The sequence below is a fragment of the Aphidius gifuensis genome, linkage group LG4 (genome assembly GCF_014905175.1).
Source record: "Aphidius gifuensis isolate YNYX2018 linkage group LG4, ASM1490517v1, whole genome shotgun sequence".
NCBI lineage: Eukaryota > Metazoa > Arthropoda > Insecta > Hymenoptera > Braconidae > Aphidius > Aphidius gifuensis.
Window position 1 is genome coordinate 23,207,593 of NC_057791.1, and position 25,451 is coordinate 23,233,043.

At 23.9% G+C, this 25,451-nt stretch overlaps 5 protein-coding genes across 8 annotated transcripts; 4 read left to right on the plus strand and 1 right to left on the minus strand.

Moving 5' to 3' along the window:
• Positions 1 to 2,189: 2,189 nt before the first annotated feature.
• LOC122854071 (annulin-like) lies at positions 2,190 to 4,070 on the plus strand. Its single transcript, XM_044154485.1, has 6 exons — positions 2,190 to 2,241; positions 2,381 to 2,706; positions 2,795 to 2,924; positions 2,988 to 3,540; positions 3,613 to 3,903; positions 3,977 to 4,070. Exons 1-6 carry the CDS (start codon positions 2,190 to 2,192, stop codon positions 4,068 to 4,070), a joined length of 1,446 nt encoding a protein of 481 aa, XP_044010420.1.
• Positions 4,071 to 5,283: 1,213 nt separating this feature from the next.
• On the plus strand, positions 5,284 to 8,489 carry LOC122855804 (flavin-containing monooxygenase FMO GS-OX-like 2). The gene is made up of 6 exons (XM_044157433.1): positions 5,284 to 5,709; positions 6,235 to 6,376; positions 6,446 to 6,757; positions 7,106 to 7,256; positions 7,519 to 7,793; positions 7,879 to 8,489. Exons 1-6 carry the CDS (start codon positions 5,501 to 5,503, stop codon positions 8,089 to 8,091), a joined length of 1,302 nt encoding a protein of 433 aa, XP_044013368.1. The 5' UTR covers positions 5,284 to 5,500; the 3' UTR covers positions 8,092 to 8,489.
• Positions 8,490 to 8,793: 304 nt separating this feature from the next.
• Positions 8,794 to 18,951, plus strand: LOC122854072. The gene is made up of 22 exons (XM_044154486.1): positions 8,794 to 9,310; positions 10,295 to 10,533; positions 10,614 to 10,850; positions 11,007 to 11,091; positions 11,170 to 11,275; positions 11,340 to 11,604; positions 11,681 to 12,055; positions 12,163 to 12,368; positions 13,248 to 13,333; positions 14,109 to 14,356; positions 14,454 to 14,690; positions 14,774 to 14,964; positions 15,145 to 15,409; positions 15,479 to 15,853; positions 15,939 to 16,143; positions 16,936 to 17,126; positions 17,184 to 17,423; positions 17,526 to 17,610; positions 17,801 to 17,906; positions 17,968 to 18,241; positions 18,319 to 18,693; positions 18,765 to 18,951. Exons 1-22 carry the CDS (start codon positions 9,307 to 9,309, stop codon positions 18,927 to 18,929), a joined length of 4,560 nt encoding a protein of 1,519 aa, XP_044010421.1. The 5' UTR covers positions 8,794 to 9,306; the 3' UTR covers positions 18,930 to 18,951.
• LOC122855807 (sialin) lies at positions 12,863 to 16,536 on the plus strand. The gene is made up of 7 exons (XM_044157438.1): positions 12,863 to 13,349; positions 14,109 to 14,356; positions 14,454 to 14,690; positions 14,774 to 14,964; positions 15,145 to 15,409; positions 15,479 to 15,853; positions 15,939 to 16,536. The coding sequence occupies exons 1-7, from the start codon at positions 13,340 to 13,342 to the stop codon at positions 16,191 to 16,193; spliced, it is 1,581 nt and encodes a 526-aa protein (XP_044013373.1). The 5' UTR covers positions 12,863 to 13,339; the 3' UTR covers positions 16,194 to 16,536.
• Positions 18,952 to 19,057: 106 nt separating the features above from the next.
• LOC122855805 lies at positions 19,058 to 25,406 on the minus strand. 4 transcript variants are annotated; one of them, XM_044157434.1, is made up of 11 exons: positions 24,957 to 25,406; positions 24,323 to 24,484; positions 23,960 to 24,157; positions 23,705 to 23,824; positions 23,374 to 23,433; positions 22,605 to 22,716; positions 22,397 to 22,520; positions 22,117 to 22,252; positions 21,606 to 21,662; positions 21,034 to 21,159; positions 19,058 to 20,958 (listed from the first exon to the last, which is right to left on the minus strand). In XM_044157434.1, exons 1-11 carry the CDS (start codon positions 24,973 to 24,975, stop codon positions 20,210 to 20,212), a joined length of 1,863 nt encoding a protein of 620 aa, XP_044013369.1. In that variant the 5' UTR covers positions 24,976 to 25,406; the 3' UTR covers positions 19,058 to 20,209. The 4 variants fall into 4 exon arrangements, with proteins under 4 accessions (XP_044013369.1, XP_044013371.1, XP_044013372.1 ...); XM_044157436.1 differs by lacking the exon at positions 23,374 to 23,433; XM_044157435.1 differs by lacking the exon at positions 21,606 to 21,662 and having other exon boundaries at positions 20,158 to 20,958.
• Positions 25,407 to 25,451: the final 45 nt, after the last annotated feature.

The following is a 25,451-nucleotide window of genomic DNA, read 5'->3' on the forward strand; positions in this document are numbered from 1 at the left end:
TTTATTTTTCAGCATCGAAAAAGAAAAGATAAAAAGTTTTTAGTTGAAAATAAAATAATAAATTAATATTCAACGTTTTGAATATTTTTTTTTTATCAATCAAGAAAAAGATAAAAATGTATTTTTATATCGACAAAAAATTATTTAAACTAACAATATTATTTTAAAAACGAAATGAATTTAATATATGGAAAAAAAAAATAAATAACTCAACAAAATTTGGCTCTTCTCCATAATTGTATTGAGCAGCAAAATATCAGCAAAATGATGAACTATTTTAAAAAGTCCAACATCAAAATTACCGGACAAAATGCTATTCATAAATATTAATAACTGCCAGTTTTATTTATTGGCAATCAATAATTTTTATTTAATTATTTTATTAAGATATTTAATATGACTGGCAGTAATAATTAATGTTTTTTGATGCATCAACAGCATCAGATGCATCTGATGTTCATGGACATCCAGGAAATTGTATATTTTTATTACAATTATTACCATTGACACAACAGCTCACATTTTTGCGCATTGATTTATAAATTAAATAATTTATATTTATTTGCAATATTAAAAAGTAAACTTAATAATTTTTATTTATTTTTATTATTAAAAAATGAATTACAATTTTAATAGTTATAATTTTTTTTCTCATTTTGTTTTACAATATTTATGTAAAGTTTTTAATTGTCGGTAAATTATAATTTCCATTTGTTAAATTATATAATTTTTTATTGTTTAAATTTATTCAAGTGCTATTATTGTTTATCAAGAAATTAGAAATATTTTTTTTTTTCTATGAGATTATGTGTATTGTTTAGTTGCGTTCCGTCGGAACTTGAAATCAAGGGTAGTGTTAATGTAAAATGGAGTAACATTATTTAAAAAAAAAAATTAATTATTATTTCTTATTGTTTAGTTTTATAAAACTATATATTATTTAATTTTATTATTATTAATTTTTAAATTTCAATTTTCTTTAATAATCAAATTATTAAAATATATATAATTAAAATACTTTTATTTAAAAAAGTAAAAAATATATAGTTATAGAACTTTTTCATTTTTATTTCTAAATTTTTTCTTATTGTAATATCAGCATTGTTTATAAATATCCAACAGAATAAAATGAATCAAAATAAAATAATGGTAAATGGCCAACTTTTGGTTCCCAAGGCCTGTGTAAGATCATGGGTGGATTTTATAAAGACATCACATTGCAATGAAGGGAGTTGTCGTTACGTGTATATTTATATAAATACAACACTTTTCATAAATATTTATGATTGCTAATTTTATTTATTGCCAAACAATAATTTTCATTCAATTATATTATCAAAATGTTGAATGATCAATTTAATATGGCTGGCAGTAATAATTAATATTTTTAGTTGCATCAACAGTATCAGATGCATCTGATGTTGATGGACATCCAGGAAATTGAACATCTTCATTACAATTATTAGCATTGACACAACAGCTCACATTTTTACGCATTTATTGATAAATTAAATAATTTTTATTTATTTGCAATATTAAAAATTGAACTTAATAATTTTTATTCATTTTTATTATTAAAAAATAAATTACAATTTTAATAGTTATAATTTTTTTTCTCATTTTGATTTTCAATATTTATGTAAAGTTTTTAATTGTCGGTAAATTATAATTACTAATTGTTTAATTATTTACTTTTTTATTATTTAAATTTATTTTATTGCTATTATTGTTTATTAAGAAATTAGAAATATTTTTTCAAGATTAGGCAAATTTTTTAGTTGCGTTCCGTCAGAACTTGAAATGAGGGATGATGTTAATGTAAAATCAATTAATATTATTTAAAAATTTTTTATTGTTCAGTTTTATAAATCTACATGTTTCAATTATAATTGAGAGAATTTTATGTAAAATATTGTAAAACTATTGTCTTCTTCTAATGTCGTCGTTGTTAAAAATTTTCAATCTAAGTTTGTCATTATCACTGTTGATTCGTTAGTTATTGTGTTGGGCGTTCTTAGATTATCTTATCAGTAAAAATTTAACGTGTCCAATACACCTGGTTGGTCGTCGTGTCGGCCATAAAAAAAAATCCCAGCTCAAGTTTACCTGATCATAAATTGTTAAACATTCAACAAGTCTTTTTGATCTTCAACTTCAATTGATACCCATCGCATCACCAAGCCACCAAGATGTTCAAGGCAACACCCCACGTGATGACCCCAACTATTAGGGAAGAACCTGGTATGAATTAATTCAATAAAATTTCATAATCAATTAATAAATCATCAAACATGAATTAACCAAATATTTTATTTTTTTATCGCTCTAAAACATCAATGTAAATTTACTAATTTGTTTTAAAATTATATTGTGTAAACAGAATTGCTGCATATTTTAAGTGTCGACGCGTGCATTGAGGAAAATGGAATGAATCATAAAACTGAATATTATGTAATTATGCAACAGAAAAAAGGACTGGTCGTTCGACGTGGACAACCATTTTATTTGAATGTAAAATTCAATCGTGATTATGATGTAGAAAACGATATTCTATACATTGAACTGAAATTAGAAGTGGAACAATATAACTATGAACAAAACTACAAAGTACCAAAAGTATTGATACCACTATTGAACTCTGGTGAACTGAAAACATGCTGGGTTGCAAGCATAAATTCTGCTGATAAAAAATCAATGAGAATGAAGGTAACAATTAAAAAAAAAAACAAATATAAAATAACATTTTATTTCACAAAAATATTGCCACGTTTTAAATAAAATTATATTTTTCAAGGTAAATATACCAGACGGTGCATGTGTGGGAAAGTACCACATTCAATTTGATACACTCACCAAGACCACTCCACCATCAAATTTTACCATTGATGAATGTTTATACATAATTTTTAATCCATGGTGTCCAGGTATAAAAAAAACATCAATAAGTACTGTGTAATTTTTTGATAAACATTTTGTTTTGTTTGTAGACGACAAGATCCACTTGAATGATGAAGAACAACGTCAAGAGTACGTGATGTCTCAGAAGGGATTAATTTGGACTGGACATGTAGGCCAAGTGGAAGCAACACCTTGGTCATTTGGTCAGTTCAACAAAGATGTGCTGAATATAGCATTTCATTTGATCAATGTCATGGCATATGTTGATGTAGTTGATAGGCATGATCCAATACATGTATCACGTGCATTATCTGCTCTTGTAAATGGGAATGATTATGATGAAGGAATTTCACTGAGAAAGTCAGATGATAATGATGCAGATGAAAAACAACCCCAGTCATTTGTTGGGACAAGTGACATCATTGAAAAATTTCTCAAAGAAAAAAAGCCAGTCAAGTGTGGACAGTGTTGGATTTATGCTGGTGTTTTTGCTACACTTTGTAGAGCTTTGGGAATACCTTGTAGAATTGTTACCAACTTTGAAAGTGCTCATGATACCGATGATAATTTGAGAGTTGAGCGATGCTTTGATTCAAAAGGAAAAGAAGTTTATGATGATGAATTCAGAGGCTACTCTGTATGGTAAATAAACAAGATTTTTTAAGCAATTTTTTTTCATGTGTGTAATGATGTTGTTGATGATTTATTGTACAGGAAATTTCATGCTTGGAATGAAGTCTGGATGACCAGGTATGATTTGAATGATGAACGTTTCCATGGGTGGCAAGTTATCGATGTCACACCCCAAAGAGCAAGTACAAGAAATGGCTCGTACAAATCAGTGTATGCACGTGGACCTATTCCAGTTATGGCTATCAAAATTGGAAAATTTGATGTACCATTTAATGCTGAATATATATTTGGTAACATTGACGATGATGTGTGCCACTTTAAGAAAAAAAATGATGATAATGTTAAAATGTTTTACAAAGTTGATCGACTGAGGTAAATTTATAAAATTAAATTGTTTATTTAATTTATAATTTTGTTTTTACATATTTTTATTTAATTTTTACAGAGATGGACCAAATATCAATACAAAAGCTGTTGGTTCTCTTGAACGAGAAGATATCACTGACACGTATAAATTTCCAAAAGATGCATCGAATTAATATTGATGATGTTGGCAAGTAACATGGGATTTTATTGATTTATATTTTATTACTTGCTATTGTTTAATTATTTTCATAAACAAATTTAGTAGTAAATAAAATTTCAATAAATAAATTAAAATATTGTTTGTTGTTTTTTTTTTATTTTTTGTTATTTTAATATCATCCTGATGATTATTTTTCAGCTTCAGTGACCCTGAAGTTATAGCGAGGTTGATGCAATACCTCGTTCATTTTACTGGTTTCAACAAAAAATAAATAAAATTTAAAATTACCCATATTTATCTGAAATCGAGCCAAACACTTTCGCCAAGCATTCCATGTTTTACAAATACAACATGTGAAACTCTCTCGCCTCTAAAACACTAATAAAAAAAAAAAACAAATAATAACAACATGTCAATTAGCTAAATTTAGAAGTTGAAAAAAAATTAAAATTATTTATTGAATAAACAAATGTATAAATAAATGACTGAAGAAATTTAAAAAATATAAAAATAGAAATTTAGAAATTGAAAATAATATTACAATTTAATATTTAAAATAAATAACATTATTTATCAATTAAAATGTGATGTAATATTGCAAGTGAAATGTAATCATGTGACTAGAAATTATATTTAAAATATCCAAGTAAACATTAACGTTGAATTATAACATATAATAAAAATTAATTTTATTCGATTCACGTGGCTTTAATTATACCTTTTTCTCAAAATAAACTATTAAAAAAATAATTCATATAGAAAATTAGAACACATTTCTCAATAGAATTTTTTTTAAATAACAATTACACTTGTTGAATAAAAAATTTATCAACTTGTTTCATTAAAGTTCATGTATTTTTTTTAGTATCTCAATAATTAGGCAATAATAATAAAATCGAAAAAAAAATATAATAAATAACGACTGAGATAATTTAAATTACATTGAAAAAAAAAAAAATGAATGATAAATTAATCCAACGATAAAACACACAGTACTGACAAGAAATCAAAATAATGATTGAATAAAAAAGGAATAAATAAAGTTTAATGTAAAAAAATAAAAAATAAGAAAAAAAAAAAAAAAAACTGAGTGAGTTAAGTAGTAAAATAAGGAATGTAAATAAAAAAATAAAAAATGATGAAAACACAAAATATAATTTTGTATGGGAAAGGCATAAAATGTTAATTGGTTTGACCAGTTTGAAACAGAATTAAATATACGTTTGCTGTTTGATACATTCAGTCTTCATTCAGACGTTGAACGAGCAAGTTTAAAAAAATTTCGAAAATTAAATTAAAACCAACAATCGAAATAAAATCTACTATTAATTTTTCAATTAATATTCAATAAAGAAAAAATAAACCAGTTAAACTTGTTGACAAAAATTGTTATCATCATATTGAATTTAATTTTTATAAAAATAATATAACAAAAAAAAAAAAATGCCAAGTAGTAAAACAAGAATAGCAATAATTGGTGGTGGTGTTGCTGGGCTAGTTGTTGCAAGACACATGTCAACAAAACCAGAAGAATACAGTTTAACATTATTTGAACAGAGTGATAAAATTGGTGGTACCTGGGTCTACACTGATGACACTGATTACGACAAAAATGGTCTACCAGTTCATAGCAGCATGTACAAAAATTTAAGGTAAACAAAATTGATCATTTAACACTTTTAAATTTATAAATTTACACAAATATTTTTTATCTTCAAATGTTTTTTATATAATAATTTTAATTATGTAATTTTTTTTTAATTTTATTCAACATGATTTAAAAACAACAAAATTCAGATAAAAAATAAAAAAAAACAATTTAAGATGGTGAAACATTTAGACTCATTATTTGACTTGCTGACTGATTCAATCATTTAAATGTTTTTTAAAAATTTTTTTCAATATGATACACTTTGAACTTGTCCTAAAAAAACACCTCTACATAATTTTGTTTGTTTTTTTTATAAAAAAAACTAGTAAATATTGAAAATAACATAAAAAAATTTAAAAGTAAATAAATAAATAATTTAAAAGTTGACATTTAAATTAGTTTTTTTTTTTTTATTTTTTAAATAACTTGTTATATTATAAACTTGAAATATATTTTTTTGTTTTTTTTAAATGAATTTTTTTAAAATGACGTGCTAATATTTTTAAATATTTTTTTTAAATTACAGAACAAATTTGCCAAAAGAAATTATGCAGATACCAGATTTTCCATTTCAAGATCAAGATGGACCATCATTTGTTCATCACAGTGTTATTCGTCAGTATTTATTGGATTATGCTCAACACTTTAATTTGTATCCTCATATAAAGGTAAAAAAATATAACGCCTAAAAATATTATTTAAACAATTAAATTAATATGTAAATAAAATTAATTTAGATAAACACAGTGGTTAAAAATGTAGAGCCAGAAACATCACCAGGAGGTCAAACAATTTGGATGATAACATATCAACATGTACCAAGTAAAATTGAAACAACTAAAACATTTGATGTTGTAATATTGTGCAATGGTCATTACACTGTTGGTAATATTCCAAAAATACATGGAAGTGATACATTCAATGGTGATTGTATTCACAGTCATCAGTATCGTACACCTGAAAAATATACTGGTAAAAAAGTATGTATTCTTGGTGCATCATGGTCTGGTATTGACATTGCTCTTGAAGTTGCAAAATATGCTGAAAAAGTAAATATGAAAATTAATTTAAATAACATTGTAAATTTAATTTTTATTATAATTAATTTGTCAAAAAAAAATTGATCAAATTTAACGTGTCTATTTTAAAATCTGTTATCAATGTTATTTAAAAATTACAATCTATTTTTGTTATGAATTTAATATGATAGTTATTTGTAGAATTTATTTTAATTTTTCTTGAGATAATATAAAAAATAATAATTCAATTAAATCATTGTGATTAATAAAATTATAAATACATCATGATTTTTTTTTTTTTTTTTTTTGTAATAAAAGATTAATTAGTTAATAATTAAAATACATTTATATATTTATAAATTTTTTTGTTTGTTAAAGGTCTATTTGAGTCACAATCTTCCTGAAAAATTAGATGCTAAAACGCTCGGTGTTATTGAACAAACACCAGGAATTGATTTTATAAATGGAAATAATTTTACATTTCGTGATGGTACAACAGCACATGTTGACAGCTTTATTTATTGCACCGGTAAATCAAAATTAGTACGTTTTGTACATATGAATAAATAAGTTTTAAAAAATTTTAAATTAATAAATTTTTAATTAACTTTTTAATAAATGATAATTATTAATAATGCAATATTCCTGGTGGAAATAATTTTTTCGAAATCGTTTCGATTTCTCCAAATTTCGAATTCGAATTCCATAAAAATGCTCTAAAAAATTTTGGAATCATTCAGGAGAAATTTTTCCATCAAGAATATTAAATTAATTTTAAATAAATTTTTTAGGATACCAATTTACATATCCATTTTTATCAAAAAAGATAAAATTGCGAACTGAAGAAAATCATGTTGAGCCAATTTACAAGCAGCTTATTTATACAGATATAAAAAATTTATTTTTTATGGGTTTACCTGGTATTGTTGTGCCATTTCCAATGTTCCATATACAAGCTCAATATATACTTAGAATTCTTGATGGTCGTGTTAAGCTTCCATCTCCAGAAGAAATGAGATTAGATTTTATGAGAGAAAAAAAAATGCTGATGGATCAAGGAATACCTGTAAATAAACATTATCATTATAATTTTAATTTAATCACTGTAATTTTAATTATATTAATTTGTAAATGTTTTTTAAATTTTTTAGGAAAGGCATATTATTAAAATGAAAGATCGTCAATGGGCTTATTATGATGAAATTGCTGCTGCAGCAAATATACCATCATTTCCACCAGTTATTAAAAAAATATACGATTATACAAATCATGTACGTGAATTAAATTTTGGTACTTATAAAAATTTCCAATATCGTATTATTGATAAAGAAAATTTTACTGTCAACTACTGTAAACCCTGTTAGGGTTGAAAAATTAAGAAAAAAAAATCGGTAACAATGAGAAACAATAAATAATGAAAAATGATTACTTGTAAAACATTTTAATTTTTATTTATCTAAAAATATTCTGGTAGAAATAATTTCTCCAGGATGATCCTCTGATATTACTACGAGTTGAATCAACAATTTATTGTACAACTGGTTCACCAACATCAAGACCTTGCTCATACTCACTCCAACCATATAATTTTTCAATCTAAAAAATAAATATTATATATAGAAATTGAAAAGTCTATTTATTAAATTTATTTATAAATAAAAATTATTAAACAAACTGTAATATTATCATGTGAATTTTGATGTATAAATTTAGCGAATTAATTTCTTTACCAGCTTTTTAAATCACAAATAATTAACTGACCTTTTCCAACAAATTATTCAACTAATATATTTCAAATAGAAATGATAAATAAAAAAATGTTATTTAAAATCGATAAAACATTTTAATTAAATATTATTTCTAATTCCAAAAATTAATTATAAATATTAAAAAATAAAAATTTCAATTGTATATTAAATTGTGTAGTTTGAGTCAATCTATTTGATTTATTTCATTAAATTATTATCAGTTTAATATTGTTTTACACAAGGTCAAATAAATAATACTCATTTTATTTTTCTAATATCTAAAAAGTAATATGAGAACTTAATGAACATGTAAACCTAGACTCGTTGATGATAAAAGTAATAAATACAAAATTCAAGTAAACAAAATTAAATAAATCATGTAATCAATAATATATGACGTGATTCGAAAATCCTTCTGCATACAATTGTCTCTACATGTAATATCGTAATATATTATTCTCTCGTCACATGTATATTTTTTTTTTAATTTAAGCGTGATGTATTATCATGCGTAATTTATGCATCCAAACGGGGTCCATTGAAATATATTCTCATAAACCAACTACACGTTGTCTTTATCACTCAAATTTTTAAAACAAAATAGTCATCATAAAAGTGTTCGAAACATTTCTCCGGTTGATGTACAAATTATTTTTTCAAAAATAAAATTAGCCATTATTTTTTAATTGTAATAATTTTATAATTTTATATGTAAAATATTTTTAAAATTATTTCATGTGTTCAAAAAAAAATATCATAAAAATAATATTTAAATTTTTCAAATGTTAATAATCAAAATTATTAATAAATAATTTTTCATTCAAAATTAAAATGGGTAAGATTTTATTAATTATTAATTATTATTTTAATTTATCGGCGCATGATAAATCACGCTTATTATCATCATCTTGAAAAAATAAAATTAATACAAATTATTTAAATCATTATTAAATACACATGTAAAATAATAACAATAATAAATTATAATTAAAAATCAACAGATGTTGTTATTTAAAAAAGTAATTATATATTTTTGCATTGATAAATTTTTAAATAAACAAATAATGTAAATGTAAAATGTTTTTTTTAATTTTTCGTATTATTATAATTCTATTATTTAAAATAAAAACCTATTTATGAAATGGATTGACTATTAGCCTAAAAATAGCTAAATAGATTTACTCTAAATTTTTCTAACGTTAAAAAATTTAAAAACATTTATTGAATGATTACAAAAATATAGCGCCCTTCATATTAGCATAATAAAATTTGACCCTATTTATATTTTATTATTTGTTGTCTACTAAAGTGATAATAGTAATTTAAAAATTTATATTCATCTATTACAATAAATAATAGTATTTTAAGTCTATTATTTTAGTAGAATTTAATAATTTTATACAGAAATTCATAGTACATGATGATATTTATAATTAAACAATCGGGGATTAATTAATTTGTTTGACATTGTAAAATAATGTTGAGTAATAAATCATTAAAAAAATGTATGCATTAATTATTGTTTGTTTAAATTATATTATCCAACGTAACAAGAGTAACGAGTATCCACTCGTTGCGAATTGTATACGTTGACAAAACACAATAAATTTTTTGATTTATAATCAACTGATAAGTCTCTCCCAAGCCTCACAAATTTTTTTAAATTAATATTTAAATTATTACACCAAAATTAACACCTATTGCTTTAGTATCATCGAAAAAAAAAACTTGAAATTTGCCTTTTCCTTTTGATGATTATTAATTTCCATATAGAAATAATATTTTTTTAATTTATTTGTGTTTTTTCTTTTTCAAAAAGGCAAAGAATTATTATCATGTCGAGATGTTTTATGGATTCTTGTATTTTGTGGTTTTGCTATAAATTACGTATTAAGAATTAATTTAAATTTGGCAATTGTTGCAATGATTATACCAAGAACAAAAGCTGCTGCATCTGCTCAATGTATAACTCAAAAAAATGATAGTACCATCAATTTGAATAACAACAGTAGTTCAATTTATACATTGGCACATCAAAATTCACATGATAATATTACAGTTTGTTTAATAATTTTTATTTATAAATAAATTTAATAAATAGACCTTTCAATTTCTATATATATATATTTACTTTTTAGATTGAAAAATTATATGATTGGAGTGAGTATGAGCAAGGCCTTGCACTTGGAGCGTATTACTGGCTGCATTGGTTGTCACAATTACCAGGTGGACTACTTGCTCGTCGATATGGTACAAAAAAAGTTTTTGGTATCAGTAATTTAATAACAGCTGTTCTAGGATTACTCATTCCAATTGCAACTAAATATCATCTTTATGGGCTTGTTACAATTCGTGTTGTTCAAGGACTCATTTCAGTTAGTAATAAATGATTTTGTTTAATTTTAAATAAATGTTTTGTTTATTAATATTAAATTAAAAACATGATAATTAATTAGTTGAAAATATATATTAAATAATTAATAAGACTATTAATTAAGTTAATAAGCTTATTAATTAAATTTATATTTCAGGGTGTTGTTTGGCCATCAGCTCATGATTTATGTGCAAAGTGGATTCCTCCAATGGAAAGAAGTAAATTTGTCAGTGCCTATTTAGGTAATAAATAAATAAATAAAATTTTATAATAAATAAATTCAATAATATTAATAACAATGAATTTATAAAATAAATTAGGTAGTTCAGTTGGAGCAGCAATAACATATCCACTTTGTGCATTTGTTATCAATTGGTTTGGTTGGGATGCTGCATTTTATGTGACATCATTACTTGGTATTATTTGGTAAGTTAATATATTTTTTTAATATCAATAAATAATATTTATTCTCAATTTAAATTATTACCAGGTTTATTTTTTGGTATTTTTTGGTTTATGATACACCAAAACAACATCCAAGAATATCTGATGAAGAAAAAAATCATATTATCAATAATATTGGTGATTCTTTGACAAATGAACGTGATGTTAAAGTACCATGGAAAAAAATATTATCATCTGGACCACTTTGGATTACAACTGTTGCTCATTGGGGTGGTGTTTGGGGTTTTTTAACATTCATGACACAAGCACCATCTTATTTCAACTTTGTTCATGGCTGGAATATAAATGCAGTAATTAAAAATAAATTTATCAATAAAATTTTGTTATTTATATATTTATAAAATTATTTTTAAATATTTTTTACAGACTGGATTATTATCAGGAATGCCACACGTGTTAAGAATGATGTTCTCATATTTTTATTCAAGTTTTAGTGACTGGTTACTTAGAACTAACAAGATGTCATTGAATAATGTTAGAAAATTAGCAAATTTTGTGATGGCTGGTGGTGGTGCATTACTAACACTTGGTTTGAGTTTAAGTGGTTGTCAGCCAACTTTAGCAATTTTTTTTATGATGACTGGAACAGCAATAAATGGTGCAGTATCAGCTGGAACACTGTCAATTCTCGTTGACTTGAGTCCAAATTTTGCAAGTGTTTTATTTGGCTTTTGTGGTTTAATGACAGCAGCACCTGGTTTTATATCACCTCTACTTGTTGGTATTCTTACAAATCATCAGGTACGTCAGTTAATAATAAAACCCGTTTTTTTTTGTTTTTAATCAGTACTTATGTTATCTATTATGACAACAATATATTTTATTATTATCTTATATTTTTTTTTAAGCAAACAATTGAACAGTGGCGTCTTGTTTTTATCATAGCCGCTATAAATTTAAGTATTAGTGCAATTGTTTATACAATCTGGGGTACATCTGATGTACAAAAATGGAATGAGTGTGGAAAAGCACAGGAAAATGCTAATCAAGAAGAACTTGAAAAACTAAAACCAACAAATAATGTCAATGAAAAATATGATGACAAGATAAAATCGTAATTATACAAATAATAATTTAATTGTTTATTAAATTATTGTATTATTTTAGTAATTTTAATTGATTAAACAAAATTTATTGTCGTTATAATATTGAGCTTTTTTATTTTGAGTTTTTTCGAAAATTTATAAATTATTATTTCCTTTATCATTGTCATTGACGAATTTAATTTTTGATTAAAAATTTTGTAAATAATTTTTTTTTGTTTAACAAGATTAATTATGTGTCGATAATTGTTGTTTTTTTTTTTTTTTGAAATGATCGACATTACGTGAAGGAAGAAGACAATTTTGTATTTTTTATTTGTAAAGTCAAGGTAAAAATAAATAAATCTCTAAATGCGAGGAAATTTTTTTTTTTTTTTATTCTTCACTAAGTTCTATAAAAGCAAACAAAATTTATTTATTTAATTTAATGTCCCCACTAATTTTTAATTTTTGTTTTAATTACTTTTTTTTTTGGTTATTTAAAAGACTGAAATTTTTTTATTTCATACGCAGTTTAGTTGACGGAAGAGAATCTCTTGTTGATTGTATTTATAACGTACAATTTGAAATTAAATTTCTCTGCTTTACTGATTTTAAATATTTTCTTGTGACGTATTTCACATGTTGCTATAATTTTCATATCAAATTTTATACTCAGTTTCATTGAGATATACTCTTCAAAAGTAATAAGACAGTCGATCGATCGACTTGCTCTCAAGTCATCAATTTTTTGTCTCTTTACTTGGAGTAAAATATTTTATATTTAGTTTTAAAATTTTAAAAACATTTTATATTTTAAAATTAATTTAAAATGACTTTATTTTTATTGTAAAATATTATTTATAATTTATTTTTTAGTTAACGAAAATTATATAATATTATTTCGATAGACTTTGTTTAAATTTTTTCTGCATTCGAATGCCAAGAGTTTTAAATTTTGGTAAAAAAATATTATTAATTGTTGGTGAATTTATTGGTAAAAATGACAAGAGGTATTTATTTATTTTAATATTTATTTTTAAAAGAAAAATTAATATAAATTTACATCAATTTCTCTTATTTTTTAATAAAAAATATTTCAGATTTAAATTAATTCTTTTTAAATAAAAAATAATTTATTTCCAAGTGCAATATTTTCTGATCAATAAATTAATTATTTTATTTTTTATAGCAATCTATAAATTAATATTCAATTTAAAATAAATATTGATAAAAAGTGCAATGACCCCAAACAAAATCAACAGTTACATAAAAATATTTTTCAATTATTAAAATAAATTAATTATTTTATAAAAAAAAATTATTCTAGAATATAATATTTGCCAATATATTTTGTGGTGTTTAAAAAAAAATAAATTTAAAAGTACAACGACAGAAGCATTGATAACGATAACAAGAACAAATAAATTTTAAAATAAATAAGACAAAAAAATAATTAAAAATTTTAATTTGTAATAATAAAAAATATAATATTAAAATATTTTTTTTTGTCTTATTTTATAAATAAATATTAATTATCTTATCATTTCCCTGGTGGAAAAAATCACTCCGAATTTTCTCCGGATTTCTCCAGATCTTCACGGAGTAATCTCCACATTCATAATATCTCCGAATTTTTTCGCTCAACTCCGGATAAATATCTCCGGAAGTCTCAATTACGTAGAAATCCGGAGAAATTCCGGAGAGATTATTTCTACCAGGGTTTTTATATCTATTTTTTTTTATTTTTAATTGTTGTTTTTTTTTTTTAGAAAAAGGATGGATGTCATGTCGAGAAGTTTTATGGTACCTTGTATTTTCTGGAAGCGCCATAAATTACATGTTAAAAATAAATTTAAATTTAGTCATTGTTGCAATGGTTGTACCAAGAACAAATAAATTATCATCAACAGCAGCACAATGTACTGTTGATAAACCATCATTATTTTCTATAAATAATACAATATCAAATGTCACTTTTCCATCTTATCAGTCAACTCCCTCGTCAATGAACATATCAGTACGTCCAATTGTTCATCAATAATAAATTTTTCCATTAAAAATTAAATTAAATTTTCCATTTGACATTTAAATTAATTATGCAATTTATATTCTAGTACGAAGGCAGATTTGATTGGACAGAATATGAACAGGGTTTAGCTTTAGGTGCATTTTATTGGTCATACTGGTCGACCCATTTACCAGGAGGTTTACTTGCTCAAAAATATGGCACAAAAATTATTTTTGGTGGATCAAATTTACTAGCATCACTGGCTGGACTCATGATACCATTTGCTATTAAATATCATCTTTATGCATTTTTATTATTACGAGTTATTCAAGGAGCTCTTATGGTACCAAAACATTTTGTCTCTTCAATTTTAACAAATCATTTTATATAAAATTTTATTATGATAATTTTTTTTAAATAATCCAGGGTGGATGTGTACCGTCAATGCATGTTTTAACAGCGAAATGGATACCATCAAATGAACGTAGTAAATTTGTAAGTGCCTATATGGGAGGCTCAGTTGGTACAGCAATAACATATCCATTTTGTGCAATGATAATACATTATTTTAATTGGGAAGCTGCATTTTATTTAACATCATTACTTGGTATTATTTGGTAAGTCAATAAGATTATTTATTTTTTTATTATGTTATCCAATATAACAACAGAGATAATCGCTGTTTGATAAACTTTTTTAATCTTCATTTGTTTTTTTAATTTAAAACGATTAAATGAACGAAGGTCAAGGGTATATAATATTATTATGCTAATTTATTGTTTTGTTATTTTTTTAAGGTATTGTTTTTGGTTGTATTTTGTGTATGACTCACCGAGTCAACATCCAAGAATATCAAAAATAGAGCTTGATTATATTTTAGAAAATACACCAAAATCATTGCCAAATGATGAAAAAAGACCAGTACCATGGATTGCTATTTTAACATCTGGACCAGTTTGGGTTACAATAATGGCACATTGGGGTGCTATTTGGGGTTTTTATACTCTTCTTGCACAAGGTCCAACGTATTTCAGTAGAATACATGGCTGGAACATTAGCACGGTACGATTAAATCATTTAAAAAATACAAAAAATCATTTTTTATTGTTTAAATCAATTTCAAATTTACAGACTGGTATTATTTCTGGAGCTCCACATATATTTCTAATGATATTTGCATATTTATTTGGTACACTGAGTGATTGGCTTCAAGAAAATAAAAAAATGACAAGAACAGGTGTTAGAAAATTAGCTATGATGGTTTGTACTGGTGTACAAGCAATATTCACAATTGGTCTTGCATTTTCTGGATGTCATTCAGTACTTGCTGTATTTTTTATGATTACTGGTACCATAACAACTGGTGCATTATCATCTGGATCACTTGCTAATTTTGTTGATCTTAGTCCAAACTTTGGAAGTGTTTTACTTGGTATTTGTGGATTAATTTCAAATGCTGCTGGTGCATTGTCACCACTTATTGTTGGAATACTTACAAATGGAAATGTATTTATAACATAATTATTTAAATTACAAAAAAAAAAAAATAGTAGATTATATTTATCATTAATTAAATTATGTATTATTTTAGCAAACTGTTGAACAATGGAGATTAGTATTTTTAATAGCTGCTGCAAATCTTATTTTTGGTGCTGTTGTTTATCAAACATGGGGAACAGCTGAGGAACAAACTTGGAATAATAATGTCAAATTTGATCATGAAATTGGAGAAGAAATGCTTAAGCTTAATGATAAACCAGAAAAAATTATGATTATCAATGATAATACATGTTCATGTAAAGAGATAAAAAATTATGAAAAAGAAAAAGAAGCTAACTGTAAATAAATGATTAATTATTATTTTTATTATATTATTTATTCATGCGTTATGTTATTTACCAGTGCGTTAAAACGTGATTTAATATGATATGTTGATACAAAAAAAAAATATATACAAATTTAAATGAATTTTTTCTTTTTGTTTTTATATGAAAATTATGAAAATTATATATTTGTTAAAATTTAATTCAATGTAGCTTTAACTGATAATTAATTGCTTGAATAAATATTAAATAATAAATTTTACAAATATGCCAACAACTTTTCTACGTGTAATCATAATTGTTCATCAAAATAATCAATGTCAAATAAAATCCATAATAAAAAAAAAATAATATCAAAAAGATGAAACTTTCGAAACCAGTTTTTACCCTTTTCACCACAATGTCGTATCAAGTTTACGCGGAAAAATAAAAGTACCACTATTTTTTATAAATTTTTTAACATTATTATTTCGATTCAAGTTATAAAAGTTTTCAGTACCACTTAAGGATGTCATGTTATCAGCTCGAAATAAATTAACAACTAAAGAGATATCTTAAAAATATTGATTGTCATAAATTAATCAAATCAATGTTGTACAATCTCAATCATTAAAATAGATAAGACACAACTAGATTGTTTTACAAGTTATCTCAGTCGTGGCATACTTAAATACTTTTAATACTTGACAATGTCATGTACAGGTAAATTATAAAAATTAAAAATCATAATTATATTTATAAAATATTTATCAATGCAAAAAATAGATTCAACATCATGTCGAAGTGTTTTATGGTGGATGGTGTTTACGGGAATTGCTGTTAATTATATGCTCCGAGTAAATTTAAATATTGTCATTGTATCAATTGTTAAACCACCAGAAAAACCAGCAATTGAATCAGAATGTCGTGACTCATGGATAAATTCAACACTCGTCCATCGAAATTCTACAAAACCAGTAAGAAATTATTTTAAATATTTTATGAATTGCTTAACTTAATCAAATTTTTTTCAGGAAAAATATTATGAATTTACGTGGAATGAGTATCAACAGGGTTTAGCTGTTGGTGCTTATTATTGGATCCATTGGTTGAGTGAAATACCAGGTGGTATATTAGCAAGAAAATATGGTACTAAAATTGTTTTTGGTATGGGTAATTTACTAGCAGCTTTGTTGGGATTACTATTACCAATTGCAATGTCATTTAATCTTTCTTCATTAATTATCATTCGTGCACTACAAGGTCTTGTTGCTGTAAGTTCATCATTAAAATAAGCTAAATATTTTTTTAATTTAATAATATAAACTTGAAAGAAAATGGTCAAGTCCTTGTGGGTTTTTTTTTTTCTACAATAGGGCGTGTCTTATCCATCAACCCATGAAATGTGTGCGCGATGGATCCCGCAAAATGAACGAAGCAAATTTGTCAGTGCATACATGGGTAAATAATTTTAAAAATAAATATTTATACAGTTTTTTTGATCAATTAATTAATTTACTAAAATTAATTTTAATCATTACAATAATTTAATAGTAAAAAACATTTTTTAAGATAATTTTTTGACTTTCATTATTTCATTTTGTAATTTAGTGTTTATTAAATATAATTAAATTAATTAATTTTAATTTAGGTGGTGGAATTGGTATTGCTTTGACTTACCCAATGTCTGGATATATAATTGATTACTTCGGTTGGAAAGGAGTATTCTATGTGACATCATTTTTAGGAGTAGTCTGGTAAATCTGTTGAAAAATAAAATGAAATTATTTTTTTTATTAAAATATTATTGTTAAACAGGTTTATATTTTGGCATTACCTGGTATTTGATACACCAGCTCAACATCCAAGAATATCAAAAGATGAAAAAACATACATCATTGAAAATATTGGCAATTCAATAAGCCAAGAAAATCATGAAAATAATTCAACAGTTCCTTGGATAAAAATATTAACATCAATGCCAGTTTGGATATCAATCTTATCAAATTGGAGTTGTGTATGGGGTTACTATACTCTAATGGCACAAGCTCCAGCTTATTTTAAATTTATTCATGGCTGGAATATTGAAGAAGTAATTAAATAATTAATTAACACAAAATATAATTTATAAAAAAATATAAAATGGTATTTTTTGTTTTGTTAATTTAGGCTGGTTTATTATCTGGTCTTCCTCATTTATTGACAATGTTATTCTCTTGGTTATTTGCAATATTAAGTGATTGGTTATTGAAGACTGAAAAAATGACATTAACAAATGTTAGAAAATTAGCAACAATTGCTTGTACTGGTGGACCTGGTTTAATGATACTTGGATTAAGTTTTAGTGGATGTGAACCAACACTTGCATTTTTTTTTATGATGACTGGTATTGCATTTGCTGGTGCTGTTACATCTGGACCATTGTCAAATCTTGTTGATCTTAGTCCAAATTATGCAAGTGTACTACTTGGTATTTGTGGTCTTATTGTTGATGCAGCTGGTTTTTTATCACCAATTTTAGTTGGTTTACTGACTTTTGAAAATGTTTGTTAAATTATATTATTTAATAACTCACAAGTTATGCATACAATTAATTATTTTATTATATTTTTTAGCAAAGTGTTGGACAGTGGAGAATTATATTTATTATTTCGGCTGTTAACATGGCAATTGGATGTATTATTTATGGATTTTTTGGATCAGCTGTTCGACAACCTTGGAATGATTATCATAAAGCTAAAAGTAATAAAAATGATGACATTGATTCGTCAGATGAATAATTAATTATAAATTTTCTTTTCATTTTACAATTAATTTGGTTTATTTTGTTGATAACAAAATGTAAAAATTAAATTTTTCTTATTATTAATTAATCATTATCAATTTAAAGAAATTAATTAATCAAATATTGTTTGGTACTATTTTCTTTTTATTAAAGAGAAAGGAAAAAAAAATATTCAGTACAGTGTAAAAACAATTATCATTTTTAATACAAATTCTTTAAATTCTTGTGTGTATTTCTTAATAAAAAAAAAAAAAAAGCTGCTATAGTGGAAGACATCTTTATAAGATAATTAATTTAATAAAATTACATGATTGTTTTTTAAATTCTTTCAACTATTTTAACACAGGTTAATATAAATATATAAAACACGCAATATGACTGGAGCAATTATATAAATAAAACCATTTTTAAAAAAGTAAAAAGAAATTTTTATAATACTATTAATTATTTTAATTTTATGCTGACACAATTATTTTTAATACCTATTATTTTAATTGTAACGATGCAACAAGTAATTTATTATTTTGTAAATTTATATTTAAATGGAGCTAATTATTTAATGAATTGTTGATAAAATTGACACTTTAAAAAAACCACTAATTTGTAATAGTAAATCTGAATCTATTTTTCGATGAGCAAAAAATTAAACAAAATCGAAATTTTTTTTTAGTACACTTAATACTATTTTTTGATTTACTTTTATTGTTCTTTTATATTTGTTTTTTTTTTGGTAGCTATTATTTCTTTTAAATAATACATAAATTTATAAATAAATAATTAAATTTCTACCATGACTAAAAACACTAGACTTTTGTCTCTGTTTATTTTTTATTTGTGTTTTATTTTTAAATCTAATATATATTTAATATATTATGCAATTATTTTTTTATCCAAGTCAACTTGGATATGACTATAGAACAATATTGTGTTTCAAACACCAAGAATTTAAATTTTTTTTTCATCATCAGGTTACCCTGTGTTTCAAGATTAAAATTTTTTAAATATTTTATTTTGGTAAATATAATTTTAATAAACTTTCTAATTTAGTGCGGATATTTTTGCAAATATTATGGCAGTATAATTTTATTATTTTGAACACACTGGTAAATATAATTTTTATATTTTATAAATATTTATATTTCAATTTAAAACAGTTATTATTTTTTCGTATACTCTGTGTTATTAAATTTATTTGTCGACATAAATAGTCTATTATTAATAAAATCTATGACTTACTTTTTTTGTTGGCTTTGTATTTAAAATAATAAAATTAATTTAAACATTTGTTGGTGGATCCATAGCACAAATAATTGATTTAACAACACTTGCAGCAGCAAGTGAAGCATAAGGTTGCCATTCTTTTCCTCTAGAACCATCTTTATAATCAGCAATACCACGTACAACAGTAAAACTATCACGACAATTACCAAGTACACTCTCAACAACAGCATCCATTTCACCATCAAATGCTAAACATCCAAATCTCGTTGAAAACTTTTGTCTAACTTGATCATCACGTGATATTTTTCTGCCTGATGCTATTGGAGCAAGATGAATTTTTGGACAACCAATAACACGTTTATTTGGTGTATCATTTGGCTCAATTGGATGTGCAACTTCAATAACATCTCTTTCTCCAATTGTCATATATAATTTATCAGAATCAATTGACGGCTGTTTAAAATCATGTTCTGATTGTAAATTTTCAAGATTTTCATATCCTTCTTTTAAATAATTTTTCCATGGTGGTATTGAATTATTATCAATTGATTGTTTATTTAAATTAACAGCAATATCTTGTAGTCCTAAATTTGATGGACAATATTCTTTGGTTTCAAAATGATATTCATTATTTTCATTAACTTTAGCACCTTCACAATAAATATACACATATTTATTGTTTGTTGGAGCTGGATGAGACACAACAACATCACCAAGTCTAACGTGTTTATTGTAATCAGTATAATGTGGTACTCCACCTCCAACACCAACCAGAAATACAAAATCAACTTTTTGAAATGTACCTGTTGTAATTTTAAAAACATAAATGAATAACTTTATATACATATATTTTTTTAATTTAAATAAAATGTGATTACCTAGAAGACGTGTCGTTGTATTTCCGGCAGCTGTCATAGCTTCTCTCGTGTGTCCAATTGTCGGAAGTTTTGTACAAACTATTCGATGAGCACCCATATTTCCAAGAGTATATACATTTGATTCACCTGTAAACAATTTATTATTATTTAATTTTTATATTAATAAATATTTATTCAACAAACATGTAATATTTATTTTTCTTTTTTCCCAGATTGTGCATGTACAAATGTATAGCTGTGTAATCGATGATTTATTTTCTTTTTTTTTTGCTTGCTTGTTTATTTTTTAAATGAACGTGATGATTTTAAATAGAAAAAAAATATTTTTGTTTATATTATTTATAATTTTTGTGATGGACAATAAGTTTATTGTGACAAATGAGTATTTTTTTGTTTTTGTTTGATGAATTGCAGTGACACCTTGATCCTGCAAATATTGCTGATTTAATAAATGAAAAAAAAAAAATTGGAATAAAGCATTTGGTAAGCCATGAATGTGATTATTTAAAAAATAATCATATTGTGGACAACATACATGTAAATTAAACAATTTATATTATTGACTACTTTACCAAATCGGCAAATGACTTTTGGTACACCATCAATTGTATCATGTGGACTTGCTGTACCTAAATTTATTATTGTCAATTATCATGCATATTTTTTCATGCGTTTTTTAAAATTAATACTTAATTGTTAACATATTGTTATAAAATTTCGACGATGCTATAAGTATTTTATCGAAATACTTATAAATATTTTCTTGAAATATTTATTTATCAATTGATCATTCAATTATCAAATCAATTATTGATGATTGAGACAAATAACCTTACGAATTTTACGTTTCAAATTGTTTAAAAATTTAAATGTTAATTCACCGTTTAATTTTTAAACATCTAATTGTTATTATCTCCAATGACAAAGATAAAAATTACTTTTCAAATTAAATTTCTTTTAAAAAATAACAATTCAATAAAATTACTTGTATAATCTTAAAATAAGTTGTTAAAAAATAAATAAATATCAAATATCAAAGCGTTTAAAAGACAAAAATTATAAAATAAAAAATTAATTTCTTACCAACAGTTGTGTAACGAACAAATGTTTCCTTATTTTCAATCATCGAATCAACAGCAAGTTTTTCGCAATATTGAGCTGTTATAATAGCTATTGTTGGTTGTTTGGCACTTGCCATTGTTGGCATTTGTTTCACAACCTTTTAACAAAAACAAAAAAAAAAGAATAAATTATAATAAAAATTAAATAAATAAATAACAAATAAGGAAGTAAATCAATTGTTACCTGAAATAGTAAATTAAACATAATGTTATATTAATTTTTTATTTAAAAAAAATCTTACTTGTATTTGAGTGTCTTGATGAGCAACACGAGTGAATGCTCCATGTTCCATTGCTTTAACAACTCCTTTTTTTTGCAGCTCAGTCATTATTGCTGTTACTGCATTTGGCTCCCAGTTATATTGTCTTAAAAAAAAAAAAAGTTTTAATATAAAAATGAAATTGAAAGTAGGTATATAAAAATATTAATAGAAATTTTATTTATCATACTTGGCAATGTCCATCACTGTGATTGGATTTGGATAAGCTGATTCAATTATTTCCAAAACTTTTTCTAAACTCAGATCAATTGTTTGTCCCATTATTGTTTCATCAGTTGATACTAAAAATAATAATTAAATTAATAAATAATTCAAATGAAATATATACACTAATGATTAATAATGAACTAATATTCAAATAAAATTATTAATTATTTTAAAAAGTGGATAATATATATTTATAGAATAAGTGAAAGTTTTTTTTTATTTTTGCTTTCAATATTAAATTGCCTATCGTGTCTGCAAATTTAAAAAAAGGTCAGTGTGTCATACGATCAATTATTTAAATAATAAAAAACACAAATTCAGGCAAAATTTTGTTAAAATCAATATTGTTATGGTTACACAGACTTTGTTTGAATTGTAAAAGATAAATTATATTTTATAATTATCATCTATATAAATATTTCTAAGAAATAAATTTTAATGTGCGTTATCTAAATATTTTAATTTCATGCAAAAAATTTTATTGAATCAATTTACTAAAAAGAAGTCTGTATGTTTAATCGATAAAAAAAAAAATGCTGTTATCTAAAAATAAAACAATTTTATTATCGAAAAAAAAAAAAAGGGATTAAACTTGTAGATAAAAAAAAAATTCAAATGAAAACATAGTAAAATAGAAAAAAAAAAATTCAAATAGCAAAATTGGATAATTTTTTTGTTTTAAATAAAATTTTTGATGTTTTTTTTTTTTTTTTTTGGTTTCTAAATCGAACCTGATATCCGAACACTTTTCTTAGACCGAGGAAGAGTGAATAGACAGTTGCCAGTTTGAGCTGTGAATAATATTTCAAAAAAAAAAAAAAGTAATTTAATATATAAAAAATGGTTGATTGATTTAATTAAAAGTAAATTGATAATTATATTAAAATATAAACTAAATATTTGATTTATATAGTAACAACAATGACAAGCCACTTGTATCAATAATGCTAATTTAATTGTCATTTGAATGCCCCTCCTCACACATGACATTGACAAAAAAAAAAAAAAAAAGTACCGGATGATAAATTAACAATTCAACATGATAAATTACAGTGTACTTACATGGTCTTGTTGGTAGTGTTATTGGCTCTTGCAATTGTTTCAATTCAACTTCTAGCTTTTTAATACTTGGATATTTTTGTTGCATTAGCTTCATGATTTTTTTAATAAAACCAACATAATCTGTATGAAAATAATTTATAATTTCAAATAAATAAAAATACATCAAAGAAAAAAAACAGATGTTTTACGTTTTAAAAAAGTGTTGTTATTAGAAAAATAAATAAATGATCAAAATAATTTATAAAAATAAATTACCCCTTGGAAATTCTTGTGGACTAACTAATTCACGAAAAAATTCTTGTGCAACACTTGGTTGTTCAGCATCAGGTAATGAATTAATAAACCAAAATCTTAAAACTCTTGATTCTTGAGTGTGTTTTTTAGTTTGTGCACTGACAAGAAAAACACGGAATTCAAGACACAAATGTGCCGGTCTGGATACTCCATTAGTATCTAGTGAAATTAAATAAATAACAAATAATAAATATCAAGTTGATGAAATAAATAAAAGAAACTTGTAAAAAAAATAAAAAAGAAAAAAAAAGCGAATTGTTGTAAACCAATTTATAAAAGGATTAATTGTAATTTGATATAAAATAAATAGGCTTAAAGCCGTACCTGAAAGTGCATGTTTATTTATGACAATACCCTTGTGATCACCACCAGCAATGTGAACGTCTTGTTCATTGATTTTTTCACTTGGAGGATTTAGAGCTTGACGTTCGATTATTAGTGTTGTTGATGTTGCTGTTTTACATTTTGGTGTCATCACAATATGATCTGTTTTTTTTAAAAAACAAAAAAAACAATTATTAACTCAAATAAATAAATACAATTGTTTTAATTAAATAAAAATAATTTTTTAATTTTTAATTAATCCAATAAATTAATTGTTAATTAAATAAAAATGTAAAATTTATTTTTTTTTGTTTTTTACTCAATTCAATTGTTTTTATATGGCAAAATATATTCATCTCATATCTATAAATAAACAATGACTAAAAAAAATATTAAAAAATAAAAAAAATCTCATAAAAGAGATAAAAAAAATAAATATGTAATGATGAGTCACCTGAATCATGACATTGATTGATAAAAAAATTTTCAAAGGTCGATTATGATGAGTAAACATACTCACTATAATCGACATGTGTCACATGATTTGGAGTATTTCTATTATTGAAATTAATTAATTAATTGTTGAAATAAAAAAAGAAGATTTTATTGAAAAATAAAAATTAGGTCAACATACCAATTTTGCTGTCACCCATTGTGTTGGTGTGTTAAATTATTTTTTAATTTTCAAATTATCAATTTAATTAGTGCAATTAATTTGTTATCATTACAATTATTATTTAAAGATCTTGATGAGGACTTGAGGAGTAACAGTAATTGTTCAACAACCGGCGCGGGAATACTGACTTTTAACTTTTACTGAATGACTGTTTTATTTGTAACACAATTCGCGAATCCCACTCTCTTATTGTCATCATTAAAGACGGATAAATTTATAACAATAATAACAATAGTATGATCAATTATTGTAGAGGGAAAAAACCAGCCAATTGAAAAGCTGATCAAGTTTTTTCGCATGTCTCATCAAAAGTCATCTGTTTGGCAAATTAATTGGCGAATAAAAATTTTTTTATGATGGTTTTTAATTTATGAAGTTACATTTTTTCATGATAAAATTTAATAATAATTGATTAGTAGAATTTTTAAATATTTTTTTATGTTTATTTTTTTT

Excerpts from the sequence above, each read along its gene's own strand:
- LOC122855807 (XM_044157438.1), top strand. Across the intron at positions 14,357-14,453 it reads CCTCGTCAATGAACATATCA|TACGAAGGCAGATTTGATTG; the intron begins GTACGTCCAATT and ends TTTATATTCTAG. Across the intron at positions 14,691-14,773 it reads TTATTCAAGGAGCTCTTATG|GGTGGATGTGTACCGTCAAT; the intron begins GTACCAAAACAT and ends TAAATAATCCAG.
- LOC122855804 (XM_044157433.1), top strand. The coding sequence starts at position 5,501 with ATGCCAAGTAGTAAAACAAGAATAGCAATAATTGGTGGTGGTGTTGCT. Across the intron at positions 6,758-7,105 it reads TTGCAAAATATGCTGAAAAA|GTCTATTTGAGTCACAATCT; the intron begins GTAAATATGAAA and ends TGTTTGTTAAAG. Across the intron at positions 7,257-7,518 it reads CAGCTTTATTTATTGCACCG|GATACCAATTTACATATCCA; the intron begins GTAAATCAAAAT and ends TAAATTTTTTAG.
- LOC122855805 (XM_044157434.1), bottom strand. Across the intron at positions 21,663-22,116 it reads TGTTCGTTACACAACTGTTG|GTACAGCAAGTCCACATGAT; the intron begins GTAAGAAATTAA and ends TAATAAATTTAG. Across the intron at positions 20,959-21,033 it reads TACAACGACACGTCTTCTAG|GTACATTTCAAAAAGTTGAT; the intron begins GTAATCACATTT and ends AAATTACAACAG.
- LOC122854071 (XM_044154485.1), top strand. The coding sequence starts at position 2,190 with ATGTTCAAGGCAACACCCCACGTGATGACCCCAACTATTAGGGAAGAA. Across the intron at positions 2,242-2,380 it reads AACTATTAGGGAAGAACCTG|AATTGCTGCATATTTTAAGT; the intron begins GTATGAATTAAT and ends TTGTGTAAACAG. Across the intron at positions 2,925-2,987 it reads TTTTAATCCATGGTGTCCAG|ACGACAAGATCCACTTGAAT; the intron begins GTATAAAAAAAA and ends TTTTGTTTGTAG.
- LOC122854072 (XM_044154486.1), top strand. Across the intron at positions 13,334-14,108 it reads AATTGTTGGTGAATTTATTG|AAAAAGGATGGATGTCATGT; the intron begins GTAAAAATGACA and ends TTTTTTTTTTAG. Across the intron at positions 17,127-17,183 it reads ATCGAAATTCTACAAAACCA|GAAAAATATTATGAATTTAC; the intron begins GTAAGAAATTAT and ends AATTTTTTTCAG.